Source organism: Ascaphus truei, chromosome 11 (genome assembly GCF_040206685.1).
Source record: "Ascaphus truei isolate aAscTru1 chromosome 11, aAscTru1.hap1, whole genome shotgun sequence".
NCBI lineage: Eukaryota > Metazoa > Chordata > Amphibia > Anura > Ascaphidae > Ascaphus > Ascaphus truei.
The window spans coordinates 40641379-40668299 of NC_134493.1; the positions used below are offsets into that span (position 1 = coordinate 40641379).

Below are 26921 nucleotides of genomic sequence, written 5' to 3' on the forward strand. Positions count from 1 at the left end.
ATTTGTCGCAGAAGAAAAAGAGATCCCCCCCCCCCAACATTTTCAGTTCAGTTAATATAGCAGATATTATTTGCCCAGCCTCTGCGAGTGTCTTGATTCATTTGACTCCAGAAAGTGTCAAAAGATGGATTGAGCAGACAGTGGCAGGATGCATATCAACGCTGCAGAAATGAACACGCATTTGGCACCAAACAGGCCTGCAATACATTATGTTGCAGATTGGCAGCGGGCAGTCTGGGTGGGCCAAATGGTCCTTATTTGCGGTGAGTTTCTCTGTAGTTCACTCCCTGGGCAGCGTTCCATCATGTCTTAGGAGGAGAGAGAGGAGAGAGGGGTCTTTGGAAGGAAAACACATTCTGCTAAGTGTTAATGGCCTTCATGGTGTGTTTTTCAGAGAAAAGTAGAATGCTTCTTCCATATTAGGACACACATGTTATGCAATGTAACTTCACCCCTGGCTGCATTGTGCCGGATAGTGAGGATAGCACAATTTTAATGGGAACATTGCTGATGGATTGGGGTGGATTGCAGGCTGGTTGGCAGGGAGAAGTTCAGTCCTGGGGTGTAGTGTCAATGACCCATATTTATCTTTGCCTTACCGACGATCACCTCAGTCATTGCACACGTTAGCTGAAGGAGTAGCTTAGTGCAGGGGTTCTCATCTTCAGTCCTCAAGCCCCCCAACAGATCAGGTTTTCAGAATACCCCAGCTTTATCACAGGGGGCTCAATCAGTCCCTACTTCAGCATAGGTGGTTCACGCAGAGGCTCAGTTGATTGAGCCACCTGTGCTGAAGCTGGGATATCTTGAAAACCTTACCTGTTGGGGGGGGGGGGGGCTTGAGGACTTGAGTTGAGCCCCCCTGACTTAGTGCTAAGAATACTGAAGTGGAGGGCCCCGGTTCTCATCCGATTGTCGTCTCTTTTGACCTTGGGCAAGTTACTTTATATGCCGGAGGTACCAAAATTACATTCTAACGTCTTCAGGGTAAAGACTCATTTTGTCTACAAAATTCTATGTTCAGATGTGCAATATATAGGACATAAATGTATATTGGCCTTATCAGCAGTAATTAAGGAAGTCAGCACTCCCCACCGCTCTAGGATATTTGGTCGCTGCCGTTTAGCCCCCACTTACATCTCTCCACTGGCCGCTCCGCTGTAAAGGTAAGCCCCCAAATTTACCCTAAAAACCCTAATCTTAACTACTAACGCTACCCCCTACCCTAAAAGCCCTAACCATAAACCTCCTACCCTAATAACCTAAACCCCTTACCCTAAAAACCTTAACTCCTTACCCTAAACCCCTATCCTATAAATCTTAACTCCTTACCCTAAAAACCCTTAACCTAAAACACCCTACCCAATAAACCTTAACCCTTTAGCCTAAAACCCCCTACCCAATAAACCTTAACCCCTTACCCTAAAAGCCCCTACCCTAAAAACCTTAACCCCTTACCCTAAAACTCCCTACCCTAAACCCCTACCCTATAAACCTTAACCCTACCCTCAACCCTTACCCTAAAAACCTAAACCCCTTACCCTAATCCCACACTCTAAAACTCTAACCCCTTACCTAAAATCCCCTTATCCTAAACCCCCTACCCTAACTGCTAAAACCCCTCAAGTTAACTTACCTTAGTGGTGAAACGGCCGGCGGCTGAGTGTCCAGCAGCGGAAGCGGCTGCGGCGAAAGGTCCCAACGCCAGCGGAGACTTGGTCACGGCGACACGGCCGGGACCACATGCCCGATTCCGCTCCCCACAAACCAGCGGTAAATGGCACATTGGTGATGATTATATCACTGCATTGTGAGCTCATCTGACAGGACAAGGGCTAATTTCATCAATTCTCGCACAACTACAGCTTTATAGCAGCACGGGTCAGTATTTATGTCGTATATCATAAGATTAAAGGATTCCTATCCTTAACTGAGATGGTTTTACAAGCAGAGAAATATTTCCTGTGCGATTTACAACGTGCTGTCTGCAATACTCGCTCATTAAATCTCTTTTATTCATATTACCTTTCCACAACGCTTTGTTACGCCCTCTTTTCTTTATATCGGGGGTTCTCAAGACCCCACAACAGGTCAGCTTTTCAAGCTATCCCTGCTTCAGCACAGGTGGTGCAGTCTTCGACACTGACAACCGGCAGCCTCTTGGCTTAGAAATTGAAGGAGTGATGTAGAGCAGGGGCTCTCAACTTCGGTCCTCAAGACCCCCCCCCCCCCCCCCAACAGGTCAGGTTTTCAGGATATCCCTGCTTCAGCACAGGTGGCTCAATCAGTCCCTGCGTCAGCACTTGGGGCTAAATCAGTCCCTGCTTCAGCACAGGTGGTGCAGTCTTCGACTGAGACACTGATTGAGCCATCTGTGCTGAAGCAGGGATATCCTGAAAACCTAAACTGCTGGGGGTCTTGAGGACTGGAGTTGAGCACCACTGCATTATATGCTGTAACACTGTGGAGTTAAGTGCTTGTTACATTTTGGGAGAGTGTGAAAAAACACAGTGTTTTCTCTCAATGGAAATAACCTTTGCTTGTAATTGACTAAATGCACATCTTGTGATTTCCACAGACAATGCTTCAAATAAAAGCAAATGCAGTGCTTTGAAGCAGCAGTCCAAGCTGCCGTTTTTCCCCTTCAATATGCGCATCAATACAATCCACACGATGATAACTAGCTAAGTTGCCGATCGATCCTTTCTCGTATGATCGATCGGCGATGATTTGGCTCGGGGGGTTCACTAAATGGCGGTCAGTGCAGCAGAAGAGGATCCAAGGTGCAAAGTTCTGTGGGGAAGATCATGTGACCAGGCAGTCACTAGATACAATTGGTGCACTGCTAGAGAGAGGTCAGGGCTCAAAAGGGGTGTGCCAGAGCCTGTTTCAGAAGAGGAAGGGGATGTGACTTTGTAAATTGTTGCTATAGAAACAAAAAATGTTTGTTACATTATAATGCATAAAAATTTTCATATAGAGTTGATTTAAAAAAAAATGCTATAATTATTTTCTTATTGTACATAACTGATTTATTTAAAAAAAACACATGTAGGGTACTGCTTGCGCTGCAGCTTTAAAAGAGCAATCCATTCAATATTCTACATGTGTTGTTTTTTTAACAAATCAGTTCTGTAATATTAGATAATACTTACTAAAAAAAAACAATCACCTCGTAATGCCTTTTTTAATGAGCTTTAATATACTGAGCAACAAAAGGGGTGTGCCAGAGCCTGTTTCAGAAGAGGATGGGGATGTGACTTTATAAATGGTTGCTATAGAAACAGAAAATGCTTGTTACATTGTAATACATTAAAATATCTTTCAGATTGCTTAATAACAAATGCTACAAGTATTTTTCATGTTACTGAACTCATTTATTTAAAAAGAAAACACGTAGCTACATATGAGTAGCACTGTGGTTAATAGTATACAAGATACATAAAGCTGGGCCCCCTGCAGACGCACTTACCAGAAAGCTCTCCTCCTGTCTCTGTATGTTCTCCCTACCAATTAGATTGTAAGCTCCTCGGAGCAGGGACTCCTCTTCCACAATGTTACTTTTATGTCTGATGCACTTATTCCCATGATCTGTTATTTGTATTACGGTATTTGTTATTTATGATTGTCAAGTGTATTACTGCTGTGAAGCGCTATGTACATTAATGGTGCTATATAAATAAAGACATACATACGTACGTACATACATACGTGTACGATATTGCTTGGTCTGCAGCTTTTAAGAATTAAGTGTCCAGTTTCATTGTTGATTTATGCACTTTCAAAATGACACATTTTGTTATGGTATCAAAAAAAGGTAAAACGCGTTGGCACTCACCCTTCATGTTTTCTCTCTGTGCAGGACGTATAATCTCTCCTCTCTGAGACCGTATTACAAGGTGGATGAAGCTGAAGATAACCCTTTTATCTGTTCCTCAAACCGGGACAACGGGATGCTGAAATGCCAGAGCATCCCCCCCAAGGCGGACTGCTCCCATGTGTTTAACACAGAATTTACCGGCAGGAACAGCTGTGTGAACTTTAACCAATATTATAACGTCTGCCGGCCGGGAGAGGTCAATCCACACAAAGGGGCCATTAATTTTGATAATATTGGCTACGCCTGGATAGCCATTTTTCAGGTAGGAGTGTTGTACTGGGATTCATGTAAACTAGGGGTCCTCAAGGGCCACCACCAGGCCAGCCTTTATGCTTCAGCACAGGTGGCTCAATCAGTGGCTCAGTCTGACTGAGCCACTGATTGAGCCACCTGTGCTGACGCAGGGATATCCATGAAGGCTGGCCTGGTGGTGGCCCTTGCGGACTGAGTTTGAGACTCCTGATGTCAATTATCGCCTCTGTGTATCTGTCTTCTATTCATAGTGAGACGCTGGGCTCGCGGTGACATTGCCACCTTATAACAGGCTGACCCTGGTTCCAATTCTGCTGTCCCTGTTCCTCACCGTGCCAATGTATTTGTACAATGTGTGCGGCAGCGGATTACCGCGGTTGTGGGTAAAGGAAATAAAAACATGCAGGACCCGTACACTCACAAGGGGAAATAATCTATATTAATGAATGACCATGAACTGGAACCCTCCAATACTTAGGAGCCAGATAAGCTTGTGATATATTGCAGAGGGTTAACACACGTCAATCATGATCACCATGGTACACCGATTCTCCCCGTGCTCTCTGCCGTTCCGGGTATCCGTTTGATGTCCCTTTCTTATGTAGCATCATTATGTTACCTCTGCAGGTTTCCTGCTAATCACATTCCCCTCGTCCCTAACACTTTTTACATTCACTATTCATTGAGCTCTCTCTGATTCATCTCCTTTATTGCATTAAGCCGCTCCGGGCACACTTACCAGGACCCCTTCATTCTATTAGCCAATCTGTCTTCACTCTTCATTGAGTTACCTGTCCTTCTATAACTCAATCACACGCTACAAGTCTCTTGGGTTGCTTACCTCTTTGGTGCTACAAGAGCTGGATACCATGCTTTGCTGGGTGTTGCCGGGTCATCTTGCAGCACAGGCGTTAGATTGCCCTCTCTAAATCTGTTTAAATCTTGTTTTACAAACAGTAAGTACATCCACACGGCTCACACTATTACATGGGTTTATCTCATTGTCCCAGGGAAAAATCCGCCCTCCCCTAAGTCACTGACATGGCTGAATTGCATTCCTGTTCTGTTGCATTGAATCAGCAGTTTGTTGCAGGGACATCCAGTCTCGCTCATTGGAACGCAGTCTCAGTTACATAGTTGCATCGTTACATAGTAGATGAGGCTGAAAAAAGACATATGTCCAAGTTCAACCTATGCTAAATTAGACAGATACTTTATCCTGTATTTGTACTTACAGTATTGTGATCAAGTGGAAGGCAAACAAACCCCCCAGTAAAATATCATCTAATGATATCTCATAAGGGGAAAAATAAATTCTTTCTGGACTCCAGATATTGGCAATCAGATTGCTCCTTCCTTATTTGGTATATCCATGTATACCTTTCCTTCTTAAAAAGATGTCCAACCTTTTTTTGAACAAATCTATTGTATCTGCCATCACAGTCTCCATGGGTAAGGAATCCCACAGTGTAACTGCCCTTACTGCCCTTTCCTTTGTTGCTGGTGGAATCTCCTTTCCTCCGACCCTGTGTCCTTTGTACTGCCCTTGGGATGAATAGTTCTTTTGAAAGTTGTATCATCATTTGTCTGAAATGACTGCAACATTTTTGAAAGTTTCTTACCCATGTTCCAGTAATTCCAACAGGGGGGTCGCGAGGCGTCTCCAAGGGGTTTGCACAAAAAATCTGTAATGGCGGCTTCCAGGCAGTATCGCGGGTTCCTGAGCCCGTGTGGGGGCTGCGCTTTTAGTAAGGCCCAAACTGCACCTTAGCTTGTCAATTACAGCAGGAGCTTCAAATGTCGCTACTTACAATGCTTTGCATCCACAGCAGCAAGTAATTGTGGGGTGTGACTTTGGAGGCTTCCGCAGTGAGTGACAGCTATGCTGCCTGCACACACTGAGGGGTAGTTTGGGGCCTTATTAAGTTGTGTGTATCCCCACAAGCTCAGGACACTATATACTGCCTGGGATCGGTCACACAGTTTTGTTAGCGATAGTCTGATGAGGAGGCAATAAGATTTATTCATTAGGGGTTCGCAGAACAAATATTGTCTAGCAGGGGGAGCACAGTGTAAAAAAGGTTGTCTGCTATATTCTAATCATATCAGCATTGCTTATTATGCAACAGAAGACATTTGTATTGTGTGTATCAAAAATAAGCTTGTTCCATGTGGTGCAGGTGCTGAGGATGGAATAATTGACGCGTTACATTTCTGTCTTTATATACACCCAACAATTTATTTTTGATTTGTGTGAGAAATATGTAGTTATATTCACATACCAGCAGTATGCTCTACCCCCCAGCAATTAATTTTGACTTGTTTGTCTTGTGATAATGGAAATGACAAAGTAGCACTGGCTCCGTGTGTGTGAATAAACGTGTATATTACTTCGATTCTCTACACCATTCCATTTATCACTCACAGCGGCAGTTCATTGCCAAAGACAAACGATGGCAAATTAATTATTGCACAATAAAGGCAGAATCTTTCCACAAATATTAATTGTTAGGTTTGCGAAGAAATTAGAACTCATATTTCATGCATATGAAAATGGTGTTGGCTGAACCCCGGTACCACGTGTCTGCTGAACCCCGGTACCACGTGTCTGCTGGATAAATATTGAGCTTGCTGTTTAATTGCAGGTAGGAGCGTGCTTTTTGGTAGTTGAATCATGATTTGTTATTGGCCAGTAGAGTTTTATTGGGGTTCTGTCAAACTCTTCACTACTAAACCACTGGCAGCAAAGGGTTAATCCACTGAGGACATCAAGGGCCTCGACCCATTCTATGCCGTTTCAGTGTCTGTAAAGCAAGGGATAAAGGTAAACGCATTTCAGGAGAATTGTTGCATCTTTTCTGCAGTCTGGTGGACAGTTTGATGTTTTCGTGGCAGTTGTGAGAAAGTGACCTTCCGTCAGGCCTTGTGGGGTTAACAGACACATGTAAGAACACCACCCTTGGTTTTATAAGAAGGTGACACTGTTGATCTACGTTAGAGGGCAAGCCTGTCAAGTCTATGGTGGCAACTGATGTCAGGTGGTAACCCTGAACTTTTTTTTTTTTTTTATAACTTGTATTTTATTGGTGTGTAGATACATGATATACATGAAAAACATATCCAATACATGGTAAACAGGGTAGCATATATTACATAATGATGTAGGTATAACATATTTAATGAGCCCACGCGGTTTTTCGAGCCCTACTCCGCCGCGTAGGTAAAGATCTTATTGTAGGTGATGTGTATCCATGGTGAAATAATATTTGTTACAAATAAGGAAAAATAAATAAATAATAATAATAATAAAAAAAAAAAAAAAAGGGGGAGGAGATAGGTTAGAGGGGGTGGAAGGAGGAAGGGAGCGTATAGGATGAGGATGTAGTGGTATCAGGAGTCTACTACTAAGACAGCTCATGTACTATAGACCCTTGTAGAAGATCATGTGACAGTATAAGTAGTCAATAATGAGTGGGAATGGTGATCCAGCTGTAAACTTAGTTTCCACTCCACCCTGACCTTTTAAGAAGGTCACCCCTTAAGAGGGTGTGTGTGATGAAAAATGAGAATAAAGACACCTTCAGTGATATGGGTTAGTCATGGTGGAACAGGGGTCTCAAACTCAGTCCTCAAGGGCCACCAACAGGACAGCTTTTATGGATAACCCTGCTTCAGCACAGGTGGCTCAATCAGGTGCTCAGTCAAAGACTGAGCCACCTGTGATGAAGCAGGGATATCCAAAAAACCTTGCCTGTTGGTGGCCCTTGAGGACTGAGTTTGAGACACCTGGTGTAGAGAGTTCATTGATGCCACTCTGCAAAGGCTTCAGCAATCACAGCAAATTGTTACTCATTATATACCTGGATCAGGCGCACGCATAGTATTTATAAGGAGGATACATTGTAGCAGGGGCACTTGGATTCATGGAACAGACCCCTCCTGTTCTGTACAAGGTCCCAAATCTTACTCCATGTCTGGCTTATGTCAAACATCAACAAAGAAATTGCAACGTTAGCACAGGAAGGGATATTTACATGAAAATGTTCATTGTGTGCCATCCTTCTGCCTGCCCGTGAGCGGGTCAATCACTCCTAGGACCAAAGGGACCTAGGGATAGCGGCCTGTTTATCAGGTTAAAGGGAAAAGTTTCACAAAAATAAGCAAGTACTATAGAAGCATTTTTAAAGCATCAATTTCTCCCCGACATGTTTAAATCTGAATAATAGTCCCTTAACCCCCAGGGACCCATTATCTCCCAGTAACAAGGAATTTGTCATCTCCTAAAAACAACTACAAACATGGCTGCGACCTTATCGCGTGATGACACTGCAGCATTCTATTGGCCGACAGATTGAGCGCTGACCCCACATGCAAACTTTAACCATATTTCCTACACTTTTAACATTTCCTTGCTGAACAAAGACTTTGAGGGGGGGTTCCAGTCTCTATTAAATGTTTTTTGCAGGACTTTGTCAGTTATCAAAGGCACAGGTAAAGGGTTCGCTTTGCGCCGGGTTTTGTTTGCTAGGTAATTATGATGCCGTCAGAGATAAACATAAGTAGCTAATATGCTTCAATCCAGTTTCCCTGTTTAAAAAACAAACAAAAAACACAAGCGAAATACATTAATTTGTCACACAGTAAAAATAAGTCAAACAATTACTGTAATGGGGACTGACTATTTCTAAGGAGCCAACTCCAATGAAAAGTTTTTTAAACATGTTTTTTGACCCGCTGTGTGGGAATTCCCCACTTAGCCCCCTCTTTCTAACATCCAATAGCATGTCCTCAGAACACACTGATATCTTTGCTTTCCCAAATACGCCTCAGGTTGATTTCCACAGGGCACTTAGACTGATTTTTTTCAATTATATTTGGAATATCACAGTCTGTACGGTCAGCACACTCACGGACACCCTGTAATCCCAGCTAAGAATTGAAGCACTGATCCCCCCCAGGAGGAATATATGAGGGTTTTTTTTTTAAGTATCTTTTTATTTGGGTGTTTACAGATACATTTCAAAGTATTACATTGTAGCATTTTGTATTTACATGTACATAGGTTATCGTATAATGTAACATAGTTCAATACATATTTGCGATACCCATTTTTTTTTCTTTTTTCGAACTTATAACTGGTCTTGATCTAATATCTCGGCCATTTAACTCAAAACCTTGTATCGTAGCTTGTGACTCCCATTCTTTCTTTTTTGGTTATCATGTTTGTTGAGATGAGGGTCTTCGTTTTTACTCCGTTCTGTCACGTTGTTATGTTGGGATGCAGGACGTTCTCCTTATTTTCTATTTCCTTTATCCGGTTTTCCGTCCGGTTTAGTGTACCATCTTATCTTGGGTGTCATCTGAATTTATTCTCTTCTAGCTGGGGAAAAGAGTTTATAATCATCCCCCATTTTCGATCAAATTTGTCAAACTGGCTATCTCCGATAACCTGGTAACCTTAGCACTGGACTCTGGAGAGAGCTCCATTTTAACCGTCTAAGCACTTAATTCCCAAAGCTTATATCTCATGAGCGGAACATCAGATAAAAGAAAATCAGCGTTGGATAGTGCAAAGAGCGATCACATAACAGAACAATCCATTCAATATCCTACACGTGTTTTTTAATATCCAACTCTTAATTCCATTTTTAATTAGTTTTAATATCCTGAACATTTTTTTTTATTTCTATAGCAGGGTTTATCCCACCTCCCCAGCAGTGCAAGATCTTTGCAACACTTTCCTGTTCGTGATCATATGTGATCATATGTTGCCAATATTCCCAGCAGTTTGAGCTGCAAACTGTAACAATCGATAATTTTCCCTTTAGTAATGTAAGAATACATTGTAGCTGCTGAGTTCCACTGACTGAAGGATTTATTTGAAACTGAAAGGTGTCCATTTATTGAACCCTGGGAAGCAGGATCTTTGCTGATCGATCACGGGAGGACAAATTGATCGGCAACTTAGGTAATTAGTTTTCAATAACGGTAATAAAAGGCTACATATATTAACACATATATATACTGTATATATATTTTTTTTTATTTAAATGCCACTTGGATTGCTTCTTTTAAAAAATGGCATGAAGTGTGAGGAGTTTTAAGTGTCTATGAAGTAAAAAAAAAAAAAAGACTGGTTATGTACAGTGGTGAGACAGAGACTTATTTCCCCTTGCGGTTTTATTTTTGGTGAATTTACTTCTTTCAAATAAAAATAAAAGAACAGTTGCTAATTGAATCAAGACAGCAGGCAGCCTCTTGGGGGAGAAGTTAGAGGAGTGATGTAGAGCAGGGGGGCTCAGGACCCCCCAACAGGTCAGGTTTTCAGGACATCCCTGCTTCAGCACAGGTGGCTCAATCAGTCCCTGCTTCAGCACTAAGGGCTCAATCAGTCCCTGCTTCAGCACAGGTGGCACAATCAGTGGCTCAATTGAGTCACCTGTGCTGAAGCAGGGATATTCTGAAAACCTGACATGTTGGGGGGGGGGGTCTTGAGGACTGGAGTTGAGAACCCCCTCGGTGAAGAGTCCATGTCTGCTAGGTCAGGTTTTCTCTGCATCAGTAAGGACCTAATATGCACCCCGCCCCAGCCAGCGGTTTCCAGGCAGCTCTCACAAATCACCCTGACGGGCGCCTGAAGTGATACGACAGACACAGAGCGGGAGGAAATGAAACGGGGAGATCTTTCATTTAATCCCGGTGACAGGCACCGGTAATGAGATAGGACATGTCCTGCATTAGGAGTGTGACAAAGGACCAGGCACTTGGTACTTGGTGTTTTGTAGGGTTACATGTATATCCCTAAGCCCCCCCACCCCCTCCCAAAAAAATAGATGTAAAACAAGTCCCGTTTGTTTCTTCTTTCATCTCCGATTACATTATTTTCTGAGCAGTATGATGGAGTATGTTGCTGTTTTCACATTGGTAGTGGAAGAGTTAATTGACATATTATAAAGTAACTTGTCCTGTAGTCCAGCGGTGCTCAACTCAAGTCGCCCCCCCTCCCAACACATCAGGTTTTAAGGATATCCCAGCTTCAGCACAGGTGGCTCAATCAATCCCTGCTTCAGCACAGGTGGCTCAATCAGTCCCAGCTTCAGCACAGGTGGCTCAATCAATCCCTGCTTCAGCACAGGTGGCTCAATCGGTCCCAGCTTCATCAGTCTTTGACTGAGCCTCTGATTGCTGAAGCTGGGATATCCTGGAAGCCAGACCTGTTTGGGGGAGCTTGAGCTTGACTGGAGTTGAGCACCCCTGGTGTAACCTGTATTGCTCCAGAAAACCCAGACCGTACTCATACTGGTGCCGTCTCCAGATACACAACAACCTTTTACACTGACGTCAAGAGGTGCACTAAAAAAAATACACACATCTTCCAGCATCAATTTATTGCCAAAATAGGTCGTTTAGGATCTTGACAGATCACCCCCGTTACTCCGGCAAGTCCTTGTAATACCTCAAAACGTCAAGTGCATCTGATGGGTGAACTACCGCAGCTGTGGGACCCTAATCCTTATGTACGCAGGTACTGGCCTTGGTTATAAAAAGGCCCATATTGACAGGGCGCCTTTCCTGACATAAACGGACCTCTTTTCCGTCAGGTCGGACATGGAAACTAGTGCAGGGGTGGCCAACTCCCGTCCTCAAGGGCTGCCAACAGCTCAGTTTTTCAGGATACCCCTGCTTCAGCACAGGTGGCTCAATCAGTGGCTCAGTCTTTGCCTGAGCCACCTGTGCTGAAGCAAAGATATCCTGAAAACCTGATCTGTTTGTCTATGTTTGTTTGGGCCTCTTTTCAGTCAGGTCGGACATGGGAAACGGGAATCAGAAAGCAAACTGCTGTCTCCACGTGGACACTGGAATCAGATTTCTCACCGCATTCAACATCTCTGAGATGTAATCTGGTGTGTGCGTGGCATGTGCGTGTGCGTGGCGTGTGCGTGTGCGTGTGCGTGTACTGTATAATACTTTTTCACACTGCTCCATGTTATCTGTTGTGTTCTTGTATGTACAATAGTACTGCACAGCTTAAATACGCATCTTTTAAATCTAACGTTTTTGGTGCCTGAGGTAGAGGGTTGTGATGTGACTTGCCAAGGTGCAGGGGTAGGTTATCCCACTTCAGAGGTCAGTGCTTGTGCCTCTATACTTCCAAACTTCGTTGCAGTATACCCGACTCATTATTGCTCTTTAATGAGTGCCTTTTTGTCTATTTTATCAATTTTACAGGGAAGTTTGTTAGAATTGATGTCAGAATACAGCAAATTAAAATCCTACGGTGTGAGCACATTCACGTCTCAGACAGGACCCCCAACCCTGCCTTTCCCCATTATCTCTTGGCATACAGTGCTTCCACTGCAGCCAGGGATTCTGGGTAAATGACATGCAAATGAGCACACAGTGTCACTATTTTGCTTCATGTCCATTTTGACATGGGACCCCTATAAGCTTCTGCCTGCCGCATCACACAGATTTTCAGCGCGGCCTGGGTTACAGAGGTGCAGAATATGCTGTAGTAGCAGAGCCGCTCAGAGAATTCTGCGCGGCGAGGAGAGGTAAGTGTGTCCTGTCGCCTCTCTCTCTGAGCATGGAAACGAGAAACGGAAAGTTTATTTATTGCTGGAGAAAAATGTACTGTCTTATGCCGCCGCTTTACGACTGTGTCATTTGTCAAACTCACGGCGTCCGCGTCCATGTCCGCTCGATACAGTGCAACTGGAACACACTTGTGGGGCCACAGTTCTGTTGCTCAGTCCAGGGAAGCAGTAAATATGATGGGTCTGTACCCCTCATTAATGCTTCAGTGCCACTAGTGCAGGGGTGGCCAACTCCTGTCCTCAAGGACTGCCAACAGCACAGGTTTTCAGGATAACCCTGCTTCAGCACAGGTGGCTCAATCAGTGGCTCAGTCTTCGACTGAGCCACTGATTGAGCCACCTGTGCTGAAGCAGAGATATCCTGAAAACCTGGTCTGTTTGTGTCCCTTGGGGACGGGAGTTAGCCACCCCCTGCACTGCTTCTAAAAGCGGTCAAACTTGAACAACTAACATCAGCAAGATGCGGGTGTTCAGGACGCAAAATAGGGTGTTTGAATGGAAACGTTCTGATTTCTATCAGTGAGACGTCTTCAAAGCCTATGAATGTACAAATCAGTGAGACTGAAACGGTGGGACTAACAGAAAAACCCCCTACTTCGTTACAAGGGTTAAATGTCCCTACAAAATAATTATTTTGGGTGAGGAGACAGACCCAACGGGAATTAAAATGCCTCCAATTGCAATTTCACCGTTTTTTTTTTAAAAAAAACCCTCAAATAAGCATTTAATCAGCACAGTATTTGTGCAACCACAGGCATAAAAGGAAAGAATCACTGCAGGCCGCACAAAAAGTCCTGTAAAAAGTATAAACCATTAGGAACAAAAAGTGTTTAAAAAAAAACAAAATTAAAAAGAAGATCTTCAGTGTGGGATATTTGCGATTTGCAGTTGTTTTCACTGATTAAAATGACACTTTTTTTGTATTTTTTAAACACGGGCCATTTTGAATAGCGCAAGGCTCAAAGAAATGGGAATGCTGACGTCCGGGATAACACCGCCCCCCTGTGTGTGGGGCTTCTTCGCGGCGTGGCATGTTTGTGGGTACAGTTCTCGCCTCTGCCAGCGAGCATCGCTTTGGCTAAGTCGCAGGAACTCTATTTATAAGAGAGGCCTGGGAAAGGCCAAGGGATCCGAAAAGGAAAGAGCAAAATATTTTGTTTACGGTTCCCAGAACCAGAAACCTTCCCCGCGTTCACAAGGAAGCCACACTTGTCACTGCTCAGGTTCCCATGGAGGCATACAAACATGTCCTAAGTACACGGCAGGTCTTGTGCTAAAGGTGCCGTGTCCCACTTACTCATTAATGTGTGTGTGTGTGTGTGTGTGTGTGTGTGTGTGTGTGTGTGTGTGTGTGTGTGTGTGTGTGTGTGTGTGTGTGTGTGTGTGTGTGTGTGTATATATATATTAAAAAATATATATATAAAAAAATATATATATATATAGGTTCATGGTCTTGATTGAGCATGAAGTGCAGTTCAACGAATATTTTTATGTGTATATACACAATATAATTTTTTCTTTTTCCTTTTTCAACATGATAAAATAATTCACAACTAAACTGTTATCTGATATTTTCTGACCTTGATAACTGCAGTTGCAAGAATAAACAGGCGACTTACAAATTAAATGGGGGTAAATTGGGGGAATCCTTGATGGAGACGGATTTAGGAGTATTTGTAGACAGCAGGCTTAGCAATAGTGCCCAAAGTCATGCAGTAGCTGCAAAGGCAAACAAGATCTTATCTTGCATTAAACGGGAAAAGGATGGAAGGGAAGTAAACATAATTATGCCCCTTTACAAAGCATTAGTAAGACCACACATTGAATATGGAGTACAATTTTGGGCACCACTCCTTAGAAAAGACATTCTGGAACTAGAGAGAGTGCAGAGAAGAGCCATCAAATTAATAAAGGGGATGGACAATGTAATTTATGAGGAGAGGCTAGCTAAATTAGATTTATTTACATTAGAAAAGAGGCGTCTAAGGGGAGATATGATAACTATATACAAATATATTTGGGGACAGTACCGGGAGCTTTCAAACGAACTATTCATCCCACGGGCAGTACAAAGGACTCAGGGCCGTCCCTTAAGGTTGGAGTAAAGGAGATTTCACCAGCAACAAAGGAAAGGGTTCTTTACAGTAAGGGCAGTTAAAATGTGGAATTCATTACCCAGGGAGACTGTGATGGCAGATACAATAGATTTGTTCAAAAAAAGGTTGGACATCTTTTTAGAAAGGAAAGGTATCCAGGGATATACCAAATAAGTAAACTTGGGAAGGATATTGATCCAGGGAGTAATCTGATTGCCAATTCTTGGAGTCAGGAAGGAATTTATTTTTCCCATTATGAGATATCATTGGATGATATGACACTGTTTTTTTTTTGGTTGCCTTCCTCTGGATCAATAAGTAAGTATAGATATAGGATAACGTATCTGTTGTCTAAATTTAGCAGAGGTTGAACTTGATGGACACGTCTTTTTTTCAACCTCATCTACTATGTAACTATGTAACTATGTTTCGGGATAGCTGCTGCATTGTGACTATGTCACGAGTCGACCTCCAATTTCAAGTCAATTTAAGTTATTTTATTTATTTGCTTTATTATTAAATGAGCAATCCAGGCAATATCCTACGTGTTTAAAAAAAAAATAAAAAAAAAAATCAGTTCTGTAGTATTCAATAATACTTACTACCTTTTATATTGTAAAATTGGACGCTTACTGCCATTTTTAACGAGTTTTAATATATTGAGCATCTTTTGCTTCTATAGAAGACTTTAGCTCCCCAGCAGTGCGAGATCTTTGTAACACTTTCCTGTTTGTGATCATTTGTTGCCAATATTCCCAGCAGTTTGAGCTGCAACCTGTAACAATAGATAATGTTACGGGATAGCTGCTGCATTGTGACTATGTCACGAGTCGACCTCCAATTTCAAGTCAATTTAAGTTATTTTATTTATTTGCTTTATTATTAAATGAGCAATCCAGGCAATATCCTACGTGTTTAAAAAAAAAATTAAAAAAAAAATCAGTTCTGTAGTATTCAATAATACTTACTACCTTTTATATTGTAAAATTGGACGCTTACTGCCATTTTTAACGAGTTTTAATATATTGAGCATCTTTTGCTTCTATAGAAGACTTTAGCTCCCCAGCAGTGCGAGATCTTTGTAACACTTTCCTGTTTGTGATCATTTGTTGCCAATATTCCCAGCAGTTTGAGCTGCAACCTGTAACAATAGATAATGTTATTAGTAATGTACAAATACATTGTAGCTGCTGAGTTACACTGATTGAAGGATTGGATTGAAACTGAATGGCAGCCATTTAGTGAACCCTGGGAAGACGGATCTTTGCTTATCGATCGCGGGAGAACAAATCGATCGGCAGCGTAGGTAATTAGTTTTCATTAAAGGTAATGGAAGGCTGCGTATATTAACACAACAAAAAAAGACTTAAAGAAAACCAAACAATTTAAGCTGCTTGTATTGTCCCTATAAATATGTTCTCCGCCTCTTTGGAATCAGGCACTTCGGCCAAAAATGTCAGCGGACTAATTATTCAAATCTTCCCTCCAGCTGTTGCCTGATGTGGCACAGCCCTTGGACACGTCTTTTTAATCAGGGGCGGATCACAAATCGTGTTTGTCGACGCCTTATCTTGGTTGATGAATAATTTCATGGTGTGTTCATAGATTCTTAGAGCTGGTTCTGATGTTGGATTTAATACGCCTGCTTATGATTCATTATTTCCTGCGCGGAATTTAATTATCAGAGATGAATTGGACGAGTACATGAAGAATTCGGATCTTCAAGAACACAGCAAAGATTTAAAGCTGCATTACCAGACAGGCAGAAGGTTACCTTTCATAGGGGCCTCTGAGTGGGGGCCTGTTTGTCAATGAAGTGTTTTCTCTGTCCCCCTATCTCACACTGTCCTTATCAGAGAGCCAATAAAGATAAGGGGAGGTGGGGAGGGCTGTATCGGCAATTGCTGATCACACAGTATATATGTATGTATATCTTTATTTATATACTGCCATGCGCTTTATAATACACATGACATAATATAACACATAATGGGAATAAGTGCTTCAGACATAAAACAATAGGAAAAGGAATCTCTGCCCCAAAGAGCTCACAATCTAATTGGTAGGAAGAACGTACAGAGACAGTAGGAGGGAGTTCTGGTAAGTGCATCTGCAGGGGGCCAAGGTCGATGTATGAGATGTAAAGTATCAGCCACGGAGCTACTCATATGCTTCGTTAAAGAGGTGTGTTTTAAGATAGGTCCTAAAGGTAGATTGAGAGGGTGCTAGTCAGATATTGAGGGGAAGGGCATTCCAGAGGTGTGGGGCAGTCGGCGAGAAATGTTTTAGGCGGGAGAGGGCTTTAGATACAAAAGGGGTAGAGAGAAGACATCCTTACGCAGAACGCAAGAGTCGAGCAAGTGTATAGCGAGAGATTAGGGATGAAATGTAAGGAGGGGCAGAAGCGCGTATATCTTTAAGAGTGAGGAGGATCATTTTGTAAGTAATACAGGATTTAATAGGAAGCCAGGAGAGTGATTTCAGCAGGGGAGACGCCGAGACAGATTTAGGAAAGAGTAGAATGATTCTAGCAGCAGCATTTGGGAAAGATTGTAGGGGAGACAAGTGAGAGGCAGGAAGGCCGGATAGTAGAAGGTTACAATAGTCTCAAGATGGGAGAGAGTTAGGGCCCGTGTTAGGGTTTTAGAAGTGGAGCGACGGCGGAAAGGACGTATCTTTGCAATTTTATGGAGGAGAAAACGACAGGTTTTAGCTACATTGTGACTGTGAGGGGAGAGTCAAATGTGACCCCTAGGCAGTGTGCTTGTGATACTGGGTGTATGATAGTACTTCCAACAGTAATGTAGAAGGAGGAAGTAGGGCCAGGCTTGGGAGGCAGTATGAGGAGCTCCTTCTTTGACATTTTAAGTTTCAGTCAGCGGCGGCCCATCCAGGATGATATCGCAGAGAGACATTCAGAGACTTTGGTCTGTACAGCAGGTGTAAGGTCTGGGGTTGAAAGGTACATTTGTGTATCATAAGTGTAGAGGTGATATTTGAACCCAAGAGATGTGATAAGGTCACCAAGAGAGTGTGTAAAGAGAAAAGAGAGGTCCCAGGACAGACCCCTGGAGTACCCCCACCGAGAGATTGACAGAGGAAGAGGAGGTGTTAGCATAGGAGACACTCAAAGTACGATGGGAGAGGTAAGAGGCTCTGTTTTGGATACCTAGGGTATGGAGAATGTGAAGTAGAATAGGGTGGTCCACAGTATCAAATGCTGCAGAGAAGTCGAGTATTATGAGAAGAGTGTAATGACCTTTGTCTTTAGCAGCATGGAGGTCATTAGTTATTTTAGTGAGGCCTGTTTCAGTGGAGTGAGCAGTGCGGAAACCAGATTGTAGAGGATCTAGGAGAGAATAGGAGCTGAGAGAGAAAGACAGAACGGGGATGAGTAGAGGTAGGTGGCATCACTCAGTGACATTACACAAAAGGCAGCAGCCAGCGGAAATCAAACCCCTCCCAAGTCTCACTTTAAAAAATACTTCTAGGTATTAGATTTGGGTAAAAAAAAAAAAGTATTACTTAGCCAGATGAGACCCCTTAAACATGTCATCGGGATAAGTTCTGTTTGGTCCAAGGAGGGATTGCCCCTTTAAGATTCTGTAACCCCTTCTCTACCAGGAAGAGCAGCACGGTATCACTTGGACTCTTGGCAGCAAAGGGATTTAGGGGGTTATTTACTGAAGCCTCCCGGCTGCAAAAGAATTGCATCAGAGTTCTCAGAGGAACACCTCCCATTGCTTCCAATGGGATTCCTTTCCTTTGATGAGGATGGCTCTGTAATTTGCACTCACTTTGCATCCGGGAGACTTAAGTAAATAAACCCCCACCCTGTCACTAATTCTCTTGACAATAAAGAAGTGATGATATTTAGCACACTCTCTGATAGCAAAACCTGGGACACACACACAAACACACACACACACACACACACACACACACACACACACACCAGACTCAGCAAAAAAAAAAATTCATTTTGATAAATCTGCTGCTGTTTTTGTAACGCAGCCTTTCAACAACAAAAAATAGCCAAAAAGCTGCCTGGGAAATGTCTTTATTTTCTTACTACATGTGTAGTGCTATGTGAAAACATTTTGGGCCATATTTACTAAGCAGCCTTCTGCTAAAACATGTGCCAGTGCTGGATGAGATCCTACATCCCACATCCCATACAGGTCAAAGGACTATAAAGGGGTCCTCCAGCGCTGGGTGACATCCTACATCCCACATCCCATACAGGTCAAAGGACTATAAAGGGGTCCTCCAGCGCTGGGTGACATCCTACATCCCATACAGGTCAATGGACTATAAAGGGGTCCTCCAGCGCTGGGTGACATCCTACATCCCACATCCCATACAGGTCAAAGGACTATAAAGGGGTCCTCCAGTGCTGGGTGACATCCTACATCCCATACAGGTCAATGGACTATAAAGGGGTCCTCCAGCGCTGGGTGACATCCTACATCCCATACAAGTCAATGGACTATAAAGGGGTCCTCCAGCGCTGGGTGACATCCTACATCCCATACAGGTCAATGGACTATAAATGGGTCCTCCAGCCCTGGATGACATCCTACAACCCATACAGGTCAATGAACTATAAAGGGGTCCTCCAGCGCTGGGTGACATCCTACATCCCATACAAGTCAATGAGCTATAAAGTGGTCCTCCAGCGCTGGGTGACATCCTACATCCCATACAGGTCAATGAACCATAAAGGGGTCCTCCCAGCCCTGGGTGGAGCTTTATGGGAGAACCCTGCTTAGTGAATATGGGACCTTAATTTCTGTTTTGATCTTGACACCAGAACTGTACTTTGTGTAATCCTTCTGTCTCTTCTCTCTCCTAGGTTATAACTTTGGAAGGATGGGTTGACATCATGTATTATGTCATGGATGCACACTCTTTTTACAATTTTATATATTTTATATTACTAATAATCGTAAGTATGGGCTGCGCGTGCTTTTTGCTTCTGCACCTTTGCCTCGCAGACGTTGGGCGTTCACAAGCAGAGACGGGCGAAACCGTCAGAATCTGTTTGCCCGGAAATTTCCCGAGCTTCCCTTTCAAAATCCGTTCCTCCAATGGGTTGCGGAATCCGAGGATCGGATTCTTAAAAATCCATGCGGATTGTATCCAATGGCGGTTTTGGATCAGCGCGGATTGAAACTGGAACAATCCGTCGACGGATTGCACAATCCGTCGACGGATTGCAAAATCCGCCATGTGGATTGTCAGCGATAAAAATGTTAAAATCCGGAAACACGAGTTGCCCTTTTTAGAGGCTGATTCGTGTAAATCCGTGGACCAATGGAACCGCCAGATCCTAGAGGGATCCAGAACCGCAAAAAATATATATATATATATTCGCCCATGTCTATTCACAGCTTATTTTGGTTATACTGGCGGTTTTGCTGTGCGGTTGGAGGGTGTGTAAATGGTCATCCGGATTTCCAACAAAAATGCTGAAAAGGTCTAGACATGGATTCCATTTCTCCTGGCACCAAACAGGTTAATGCAAATGACAAGCTAACGAGTGCTTTAATGATATCAATGGTGTTACCTCCTTCCTGTGATTGAAAATAGAAAGCGCAAACCAAACTATGGCAACAAAGATCAGCGTTCCTCTGTGCAGCTCAACGTGACAGTCTCTAGAAACCGTGTACGTGGACAAGTGTGAAAAATTAAGCACAATGGGGTGCAACCAAACAAAAAATGATAATATCAAGTGCCGAGGTGATAAGTGAACAAAACACTCACACAGATAACGATAAATGGATGTCCTTGCAGAACGCCGCCTCTCATATAAAAAAAGGTGTAAAGAGAGAACATAGCGTAATACAATTTATTAAACACAACAAACAAAGGGATGGGAGAGAAAAAACACTCACATTCTCCCAATCCTTTAAAGCGTTGAGTGCTATAGGGGCACACTCACACTCACACCACTCCGGATTACCAGAAACCTCCAAGACAGTACTTTCAGATCGAAACTCCATGCCGGCCTGGTCGTTCTTGAGGTCCAAGTCATGTGGTCCTCGTGGCTGTCGGCATCAGCGTGTCACTTCCGTAACCGCGCGCTGCATTGCGGTGGCTCGCTGAGGATACAGGTCTCTCTTCGTTGGCTACGGGATCCTCGGAGGGTCAAAATACCCTACGCGTTTCACCGTCTCGTTACGGGTTCCTCAGGGGTTGTTTGTTGTGTTTGATACATTTATATTACGCTATGTTCTCTCTTTACACCTTTTTTTTATCTGAGAGGCGGCGTTCTGCAAGGACATCCATTTATCGTTATCTGGGATAGGGGATTTCGTAGCCAAGCTGTGCCTGTCCTGTTACCAAAAATGTCTGTGATGCTTTCTGTGTTTTTCATTTTTTTTATTTTGCAGAAAGTAGTCAAGTTTCCCGACGTTTTTTCAGGTGACGCTTCGCGGTTGTGTCAATTCCCACAAATGCATAATTTCTGCTTATTTATCGTGGCTTGAAAATAAGAGAACTGCGAGCGAGCCTCCTGCGTTCTGTGCCCCGGTGATTTCTACCCCGGCACGGATAACCTTTTGTTTCTCTTTTTAGTTAGTGGTGTCATTTTTGAGATCTTTTCAAAGTGTGAGAATTTGTGCGCACGCTTTGCACATCTCTCAATCATTTTATAGCACCCACTAGAGGCCACAGCAGCAATTACATCAGAGACTGCATAGGTGCCTTATACGTAAGGTGTGTACAGGTATCTCCCAGCATCTATTTCTATTCTAAACACTGTGTTGTACCAGAGAAGTGAGTGGGTAAATTGCCATTGGAGGTTAAAGGTATGGTTGGGCCTATTTTGTTATTTGGGGAGGGTTTTAAGAGGTGGAAAGTATGGGGTCACTGGGGCAGAACCGTGTTAATTTGAGCTCAGGGGATCCCCAGATTTCCGAGATAATTACTTCTGAAGCTGCTGGCAGTAACATAACTGGCTGGGGAAACAAAATGGAGTTTTAAATCTACCATCTCCCTATTTCGTAACCATTTACAAAATAAAACGGAAGGCCCATTTAACATGTTTTCTGCCTTTTTTGAGTATATAATAAAACATAATAAAGACATTAAACTGTACAGTAATGCTAAAAAAAATCCTTAGGTATGGTAATCTTTCAAGGGACAGATAATCGCATGTTTTTTTCTATGTTTCAGCAATTGTGTATTTCTTGTAATGGACTCTCCAAGGTGATTGATGTATGTTTGTGTAGGTCCTTCTTCCAACATGGGCCTGCCATTGCCCATGTAAACATGTCCAAACTTTACCAGTGCAGCTCTACGGTTGTTTCCACTTGACTTGTCTCATGGCGGAATGGCAGTCACACATTATCAGCACCTACCGCCCCCAAAACCTCAGTTAAATGGCAACCTTCCAAAGTAGTGTTATCCAAATGAATATAATTTGTGGGGATCAGAACTTCCCAGTCTTACCCATTTGAATCCTTGGACCTTGACTGAATGCTGTTTAATATAATGTCCCGATAATGTTCAGACATTTCGCGTCATCTCATTATTTCGTAAAGCGAGGTTTTGAGGTGTTTCCGATTTTTTTCCTTTCCCACCGATTTTTTTCTCTCTTGTGTTTGGTTCCCTAGGTGGGTTCTTTCTTCATGATAAACTTGTGCCTGGTGGTGATAGCAACACAGTTTTCCGAAACAAAGCAACGGGAGAACCAGCTGATGCAGGAGCAGCGGGCGCGTTATCTCTCCAACGACAGCACACTCGCCAGCTTCTCCGAGCCTGGCAGCTGTTATGAGGAGTTGCTCAAATACATCTGCCACATCTTCAGGAAGGTTAAGCGGCGGACGTTACGTCTTTATAATAACTGGCAGAACAAGCGGAGGAAAAAGGTCAACCCCAACAGCACCATGAATGGGCAGGATCGTAGCCGCAAGTGCAGGCGGCGTATCACCTCGATCCATCATTTGATTTATCACCACCATCATCATCATCACCACCACTACCACATAAGCAATGGGAGCCCCAGAGGACACAGGTCAAGTCCGGAGATCTGTGATGTGGAGATGAAAATCATGAAGCCGAGGAATCAGCTAAGGCTGGCGCCCCCTTCCCCCAGCCTCCAGAGCCCCTCTCCCAATAGCGAGTCCGTCCATAGCATCTACCACGCAGACTGTCATTTTGAGGGGCCCCAGCTGAAATCGTGCAAGTCTTCCAATGCCTCCTCCAATGTTAAACTGAGTGCTGGGCTCAACCACAGCAACATGAACTATCCAACCATCCTGCCTTCCCCGGCCAACAAAACCAGCCCTGTCCCTGCGCCCAAAGGAAAGAGGGGTGCCAGCACTCCAGTCAGCGTGGTGACCAGCCCTGTCAGTTTGAACGCAGACACATATGGGAAGATCCATCACTTGATGGGAGAGCACGGTAAGAGAAATCCACATGGTAACATTACTACCCTGACCCAAAGTTTATATGTAGAGATCGGTGGGCTGGTTCAAATCCCCTTTCCATATTCTCCCGAGGCTTCTCAGTAAAAAAAAAAAACACCCCGTCCGCACATTGAAATCCGAGTTGGGATTTCAGCAACTTTAGCCAGTGTGGATTCGTTAACATCTGCCCACGTTGGATTTAACGTAAATCCGGTCCCGCTGAACGTGTTTATATAGAATCCGATGTAGGATCCAACATAAATACAACATCGGATTTGGATTTCATTTGTCGGATTCTCATTTGGACTCAGATTTTCAATCAAAGGGGGAAAAAAACGGCGGATTTTCCCTATTTGAGAAGGATCCGCGGAAATCTGCAGCTGAAAGGAACTGGCCGCTCTGCTGCTGATTCAAATTCGACTAAAGAATCCGCCCAGCTCTACTTATAAGTCATTCACTCATCTCCCTATGTTCTCCTTGCATGGACGAGCCCCCTCAGTGTAAGGGTGATGGCAGCAAAGTACAATAATTAAAATAAAATAAAAAAATGCTTGAAATAGGTAGAGGGGAACCCAGGGGGAGTTAGGAAATATTATATAAATGTGCACTGCAGAAGACTTCCGATTATGTAAACCTGTAGCCGGGAGCTGGATAATGCTAATATCTGCTATTATTTCTGCCCAGTGTTACTGATATTGTGTAAAATGCAGTCAGTTGTTCCTTGTTCTTGTTTACATACCCTCCTCTTTCCTGGAAACGACTTCCTGTCGGCCGTGGGTGACATCACCAACACGACACAGGTAGGAGCAGCTGCACAGGAAGTAGGCAGTTTAACCTTTACCTTGAAAAGTTAAAGAGCAAATCGCACACAGGAGGGATAGAATATATCAGACGCTTTAGAAGAATGAGAGCAATAAAAAAGAATCCAGTGCAAAATATTGTTTTAAAGCCCTGATGTAATTTTTTTTACCATATTACGCCACTAGGTTTAGCCTCCCGAGTCCTGAATTTAATTTCATTTGAGTGACAGTTATTAATTGGGAACCAATCCCAATATAATTTTTTTTTATCAGCCCTGGTCTTGTAAATCTAACTCTTTGAGGGCGCTTTTTTTCCATTGAAATTTAGAAGTCTGCATATCAGAATCATAATAAAAAAAGATTGTCCGTTTTAGCGCTAAAATGTAGTCCAAACCTTCATAAAATGAGCGTCGTATACAGGTCGTTATGTTATAGGTGTTCGAAATGACGTTTGACACCTGGTTGGTAAAATTTTAATTAAAACAGAATTATGTGTATTTTTATTTATAACGAGTGTTAGGAAATTGACATTATCCGTGTCATATTATTTATAATAGCCGTCCTGTGAAAATATCATTTGTTTACCTATAAAATGAAACATCCGTGCTGCGTCGAATACATTTTTCGGCTAATACACAGCATCTTAATTCCGGCCTAACAACATAAACGGACATTTTAGGGTTTGTGCCGGGTTCAATTTGGCGGACCATTTTGACGCACTTTTCACCCTTTTTTTTGTGGCAGAGAGAATTTTTTTTTTTTTTACTACATACCTTATATATCTGTATATCTGGTACAATCCATTTCTGTGCACCAAACAAATGTAAAAAAAAACCACATTTTTGTCTCTGATGGCGCATACCGCTACATTTCACTTCAGTACAGAGGTGTGCACGGGGGCAATTTAAAATAAGATTTCTGTGCACCAATTTTGCACCAAAAAAGCCATTTGTGCTGCTTCAAACATACGGAAGGCCCAGAGTCAGACATTTGGTCGGAGCTGTCTCGGCGCAACCATGTCTCCGTTTATTTTTGGGCGCCGAGGAATCCTTCACCGCAGCCACTCCGCTGCTGGACATTCAGATGCCGGCCGCTTCGCCGGTAAGTTAATTTAAGGGGTTTTAGCAGTTAAGGGTAGGGGTTTTAGAGTAAGGAGTTAAGGTTTTTAGGGTAGGGGCTTAGGGTAAAGGGTTTTAGGGTAAGGAGTTTTAGGGTAAGGGGCAGGGCCGCCAACAGGGGGGGGGGGGAGCCAGGACAAGTGTCTCGGGCCCGGTGGCTGCCAAGGGCCTGGACGGACAGGCCATGTCTCCCAATGGCCTGCCTTTCTCCCTCACTGTTCCGTGCTGGGCCTCTCTCTCATGCCGGCACGCGCCATAAGCTGAACCCAGACGTCAGAGAGAGGCCCAGCACGGAATGGTGAGGGAGAAAGGCAGGCCAGTGGGAGAGCCGTGGCTCGGCAGCAACCAGAAGCCCAGCAGCAGGAAGCACAAGTTGGGTCCGACCTCTGGCCTGGCCCAACGTCCAGCACCGGTATGGGAGGCCCTGCGCGGGAGAGTGACAGAGGCCCGCAGCAGTGCGGGAGAGAGACCATCCCCAAGCTAGGTGTAAGAATGTACTTGGGGGGTGGGGTAATTATTGTGGGGGGGGGGAGTGTGTAAGGGAGTTGTATGGGTATTGGGGGGAATTGTGTGTGGCCAGGGGGGAGGAGGGAATGAGTGTGAGAGGGAGGTAATTGCGAGAGAGCCGAGGGGGGGAGAGTAAGAGCGGTGTATGAGGGAGTGAGGAAAAGAGAGGGGTGTGGGAGAGGTGAGAGAGAGCGACGAAGAGAGGGGTAAGTGAGATGGGGAAGAGAAATAGATGGGGTGAGGGGGGAATAGAGAAGGGGGCTTGCAAGACCGCTGACACAGGGGGAGCCTGGTCAAAACTGTAGTCCTAGGCCCCGTGAAATCTGTTGGCGACCCTGGCAAGAGGTTAAGGTTTTTAGGATAGGGGGTAGCATTAATATTAGGGGTTAACATTAGCGGGTTTTAGGGTAAGGAATAAGGTTAGGGGCTTACCTTGGCGGTGAAGTGGCCGGCGGAGACATGTCCCAGCTGCGAGATGAGTGGCGGCAAAACGGGCGCAACCAACTCTCCGAGACCGCAGTAGGCCCTGTAATGTTATAGCTGTCACTGCCGCTTTATTATTCTGGTACTGGCATCCACTCCTTTCCATCATGGACTTCCCATCCCGTAAAAACTTGGTTATTTCCACCTATTCTCCATACTTTGGAACGAATATAAACCCGTGTGCAGCGGTTTCATTCTGAAGTTATCGGCTGAATCCTGTTCCCTGACTTGGCTGAACTGGCTTATATAATAATGGTTGGAGGTAATAATCAGAGATCTGAATCACTCATTACTCTCCACCTCAGCAAAGTGGAATCAAATCATGAGCAATGGGTTCATAGCATGGGAACATAAACACTTAAGTATAATTGCATACATTTGCGCTGCATAAATAGCTGCGTGGTGATCTGACGAGAAATGGCTCCATTAAAGAGAGTCTAATGTCTGATATTCAGCTCTGATTGCGAGAGAATATCTCCTTTTATATTTGTTGCCAACAAGTACTGCATGTTCTCCAGGGCTTGTGACGCCCACAGAACTGCCGCCGTATTGCAGACAACAGCCACGTTATCGACAACATTTAGAAAACCTCTGGGAATCCCCTCTTGCTTAATTTACAGGTCGGCGCCTTAGACGAACCTTCAGCCTTGTGCCACCCCCCATATCCCCCCCACCATTAACTTTCAGATAATTTTTTTTGTAATGTTATACCCCCATTCTCTCTCAATCCTGACCATTCTCTCTCTCCCACGCATCTCCCCCCATTCTCTCTCC

The 26921-nt window shown here is 43.8% G+C and overlaps 1 protein-coding gene across 3 annotated transcripts in view; it reads left to right on the top strand.

Annotated features, from left to right (window-relative positions):
* The window catches only part of CACNA1H (calcium voltage-gated channel subunit alpha1 H), a 417435-nt gene that overhangs the window by 278826 nt on the left and 111688 nt on the right, over positions 1 to 26921 (top strand). For all 3 annotated transcript variants that reach the window (XM_075565791.1, XM_075565793.1, XM_075565792.1), the window contains exons 7-9: positions 3863 to 4142; positions 19681 to 19773; positions 22445 to 23234. In XM_075565791.1, the coding sequence (XP_075421906.1) occupies positions 3863 to 4142; positions 19681 to 19773; positions 22445 to 23234 (1163 nt within the window). The remainder of the gene's footprint in view (positions 1 to 3862; positions 4143 to 19680; positions 19774 to 22444; positions 23235 to 26921) is intronic.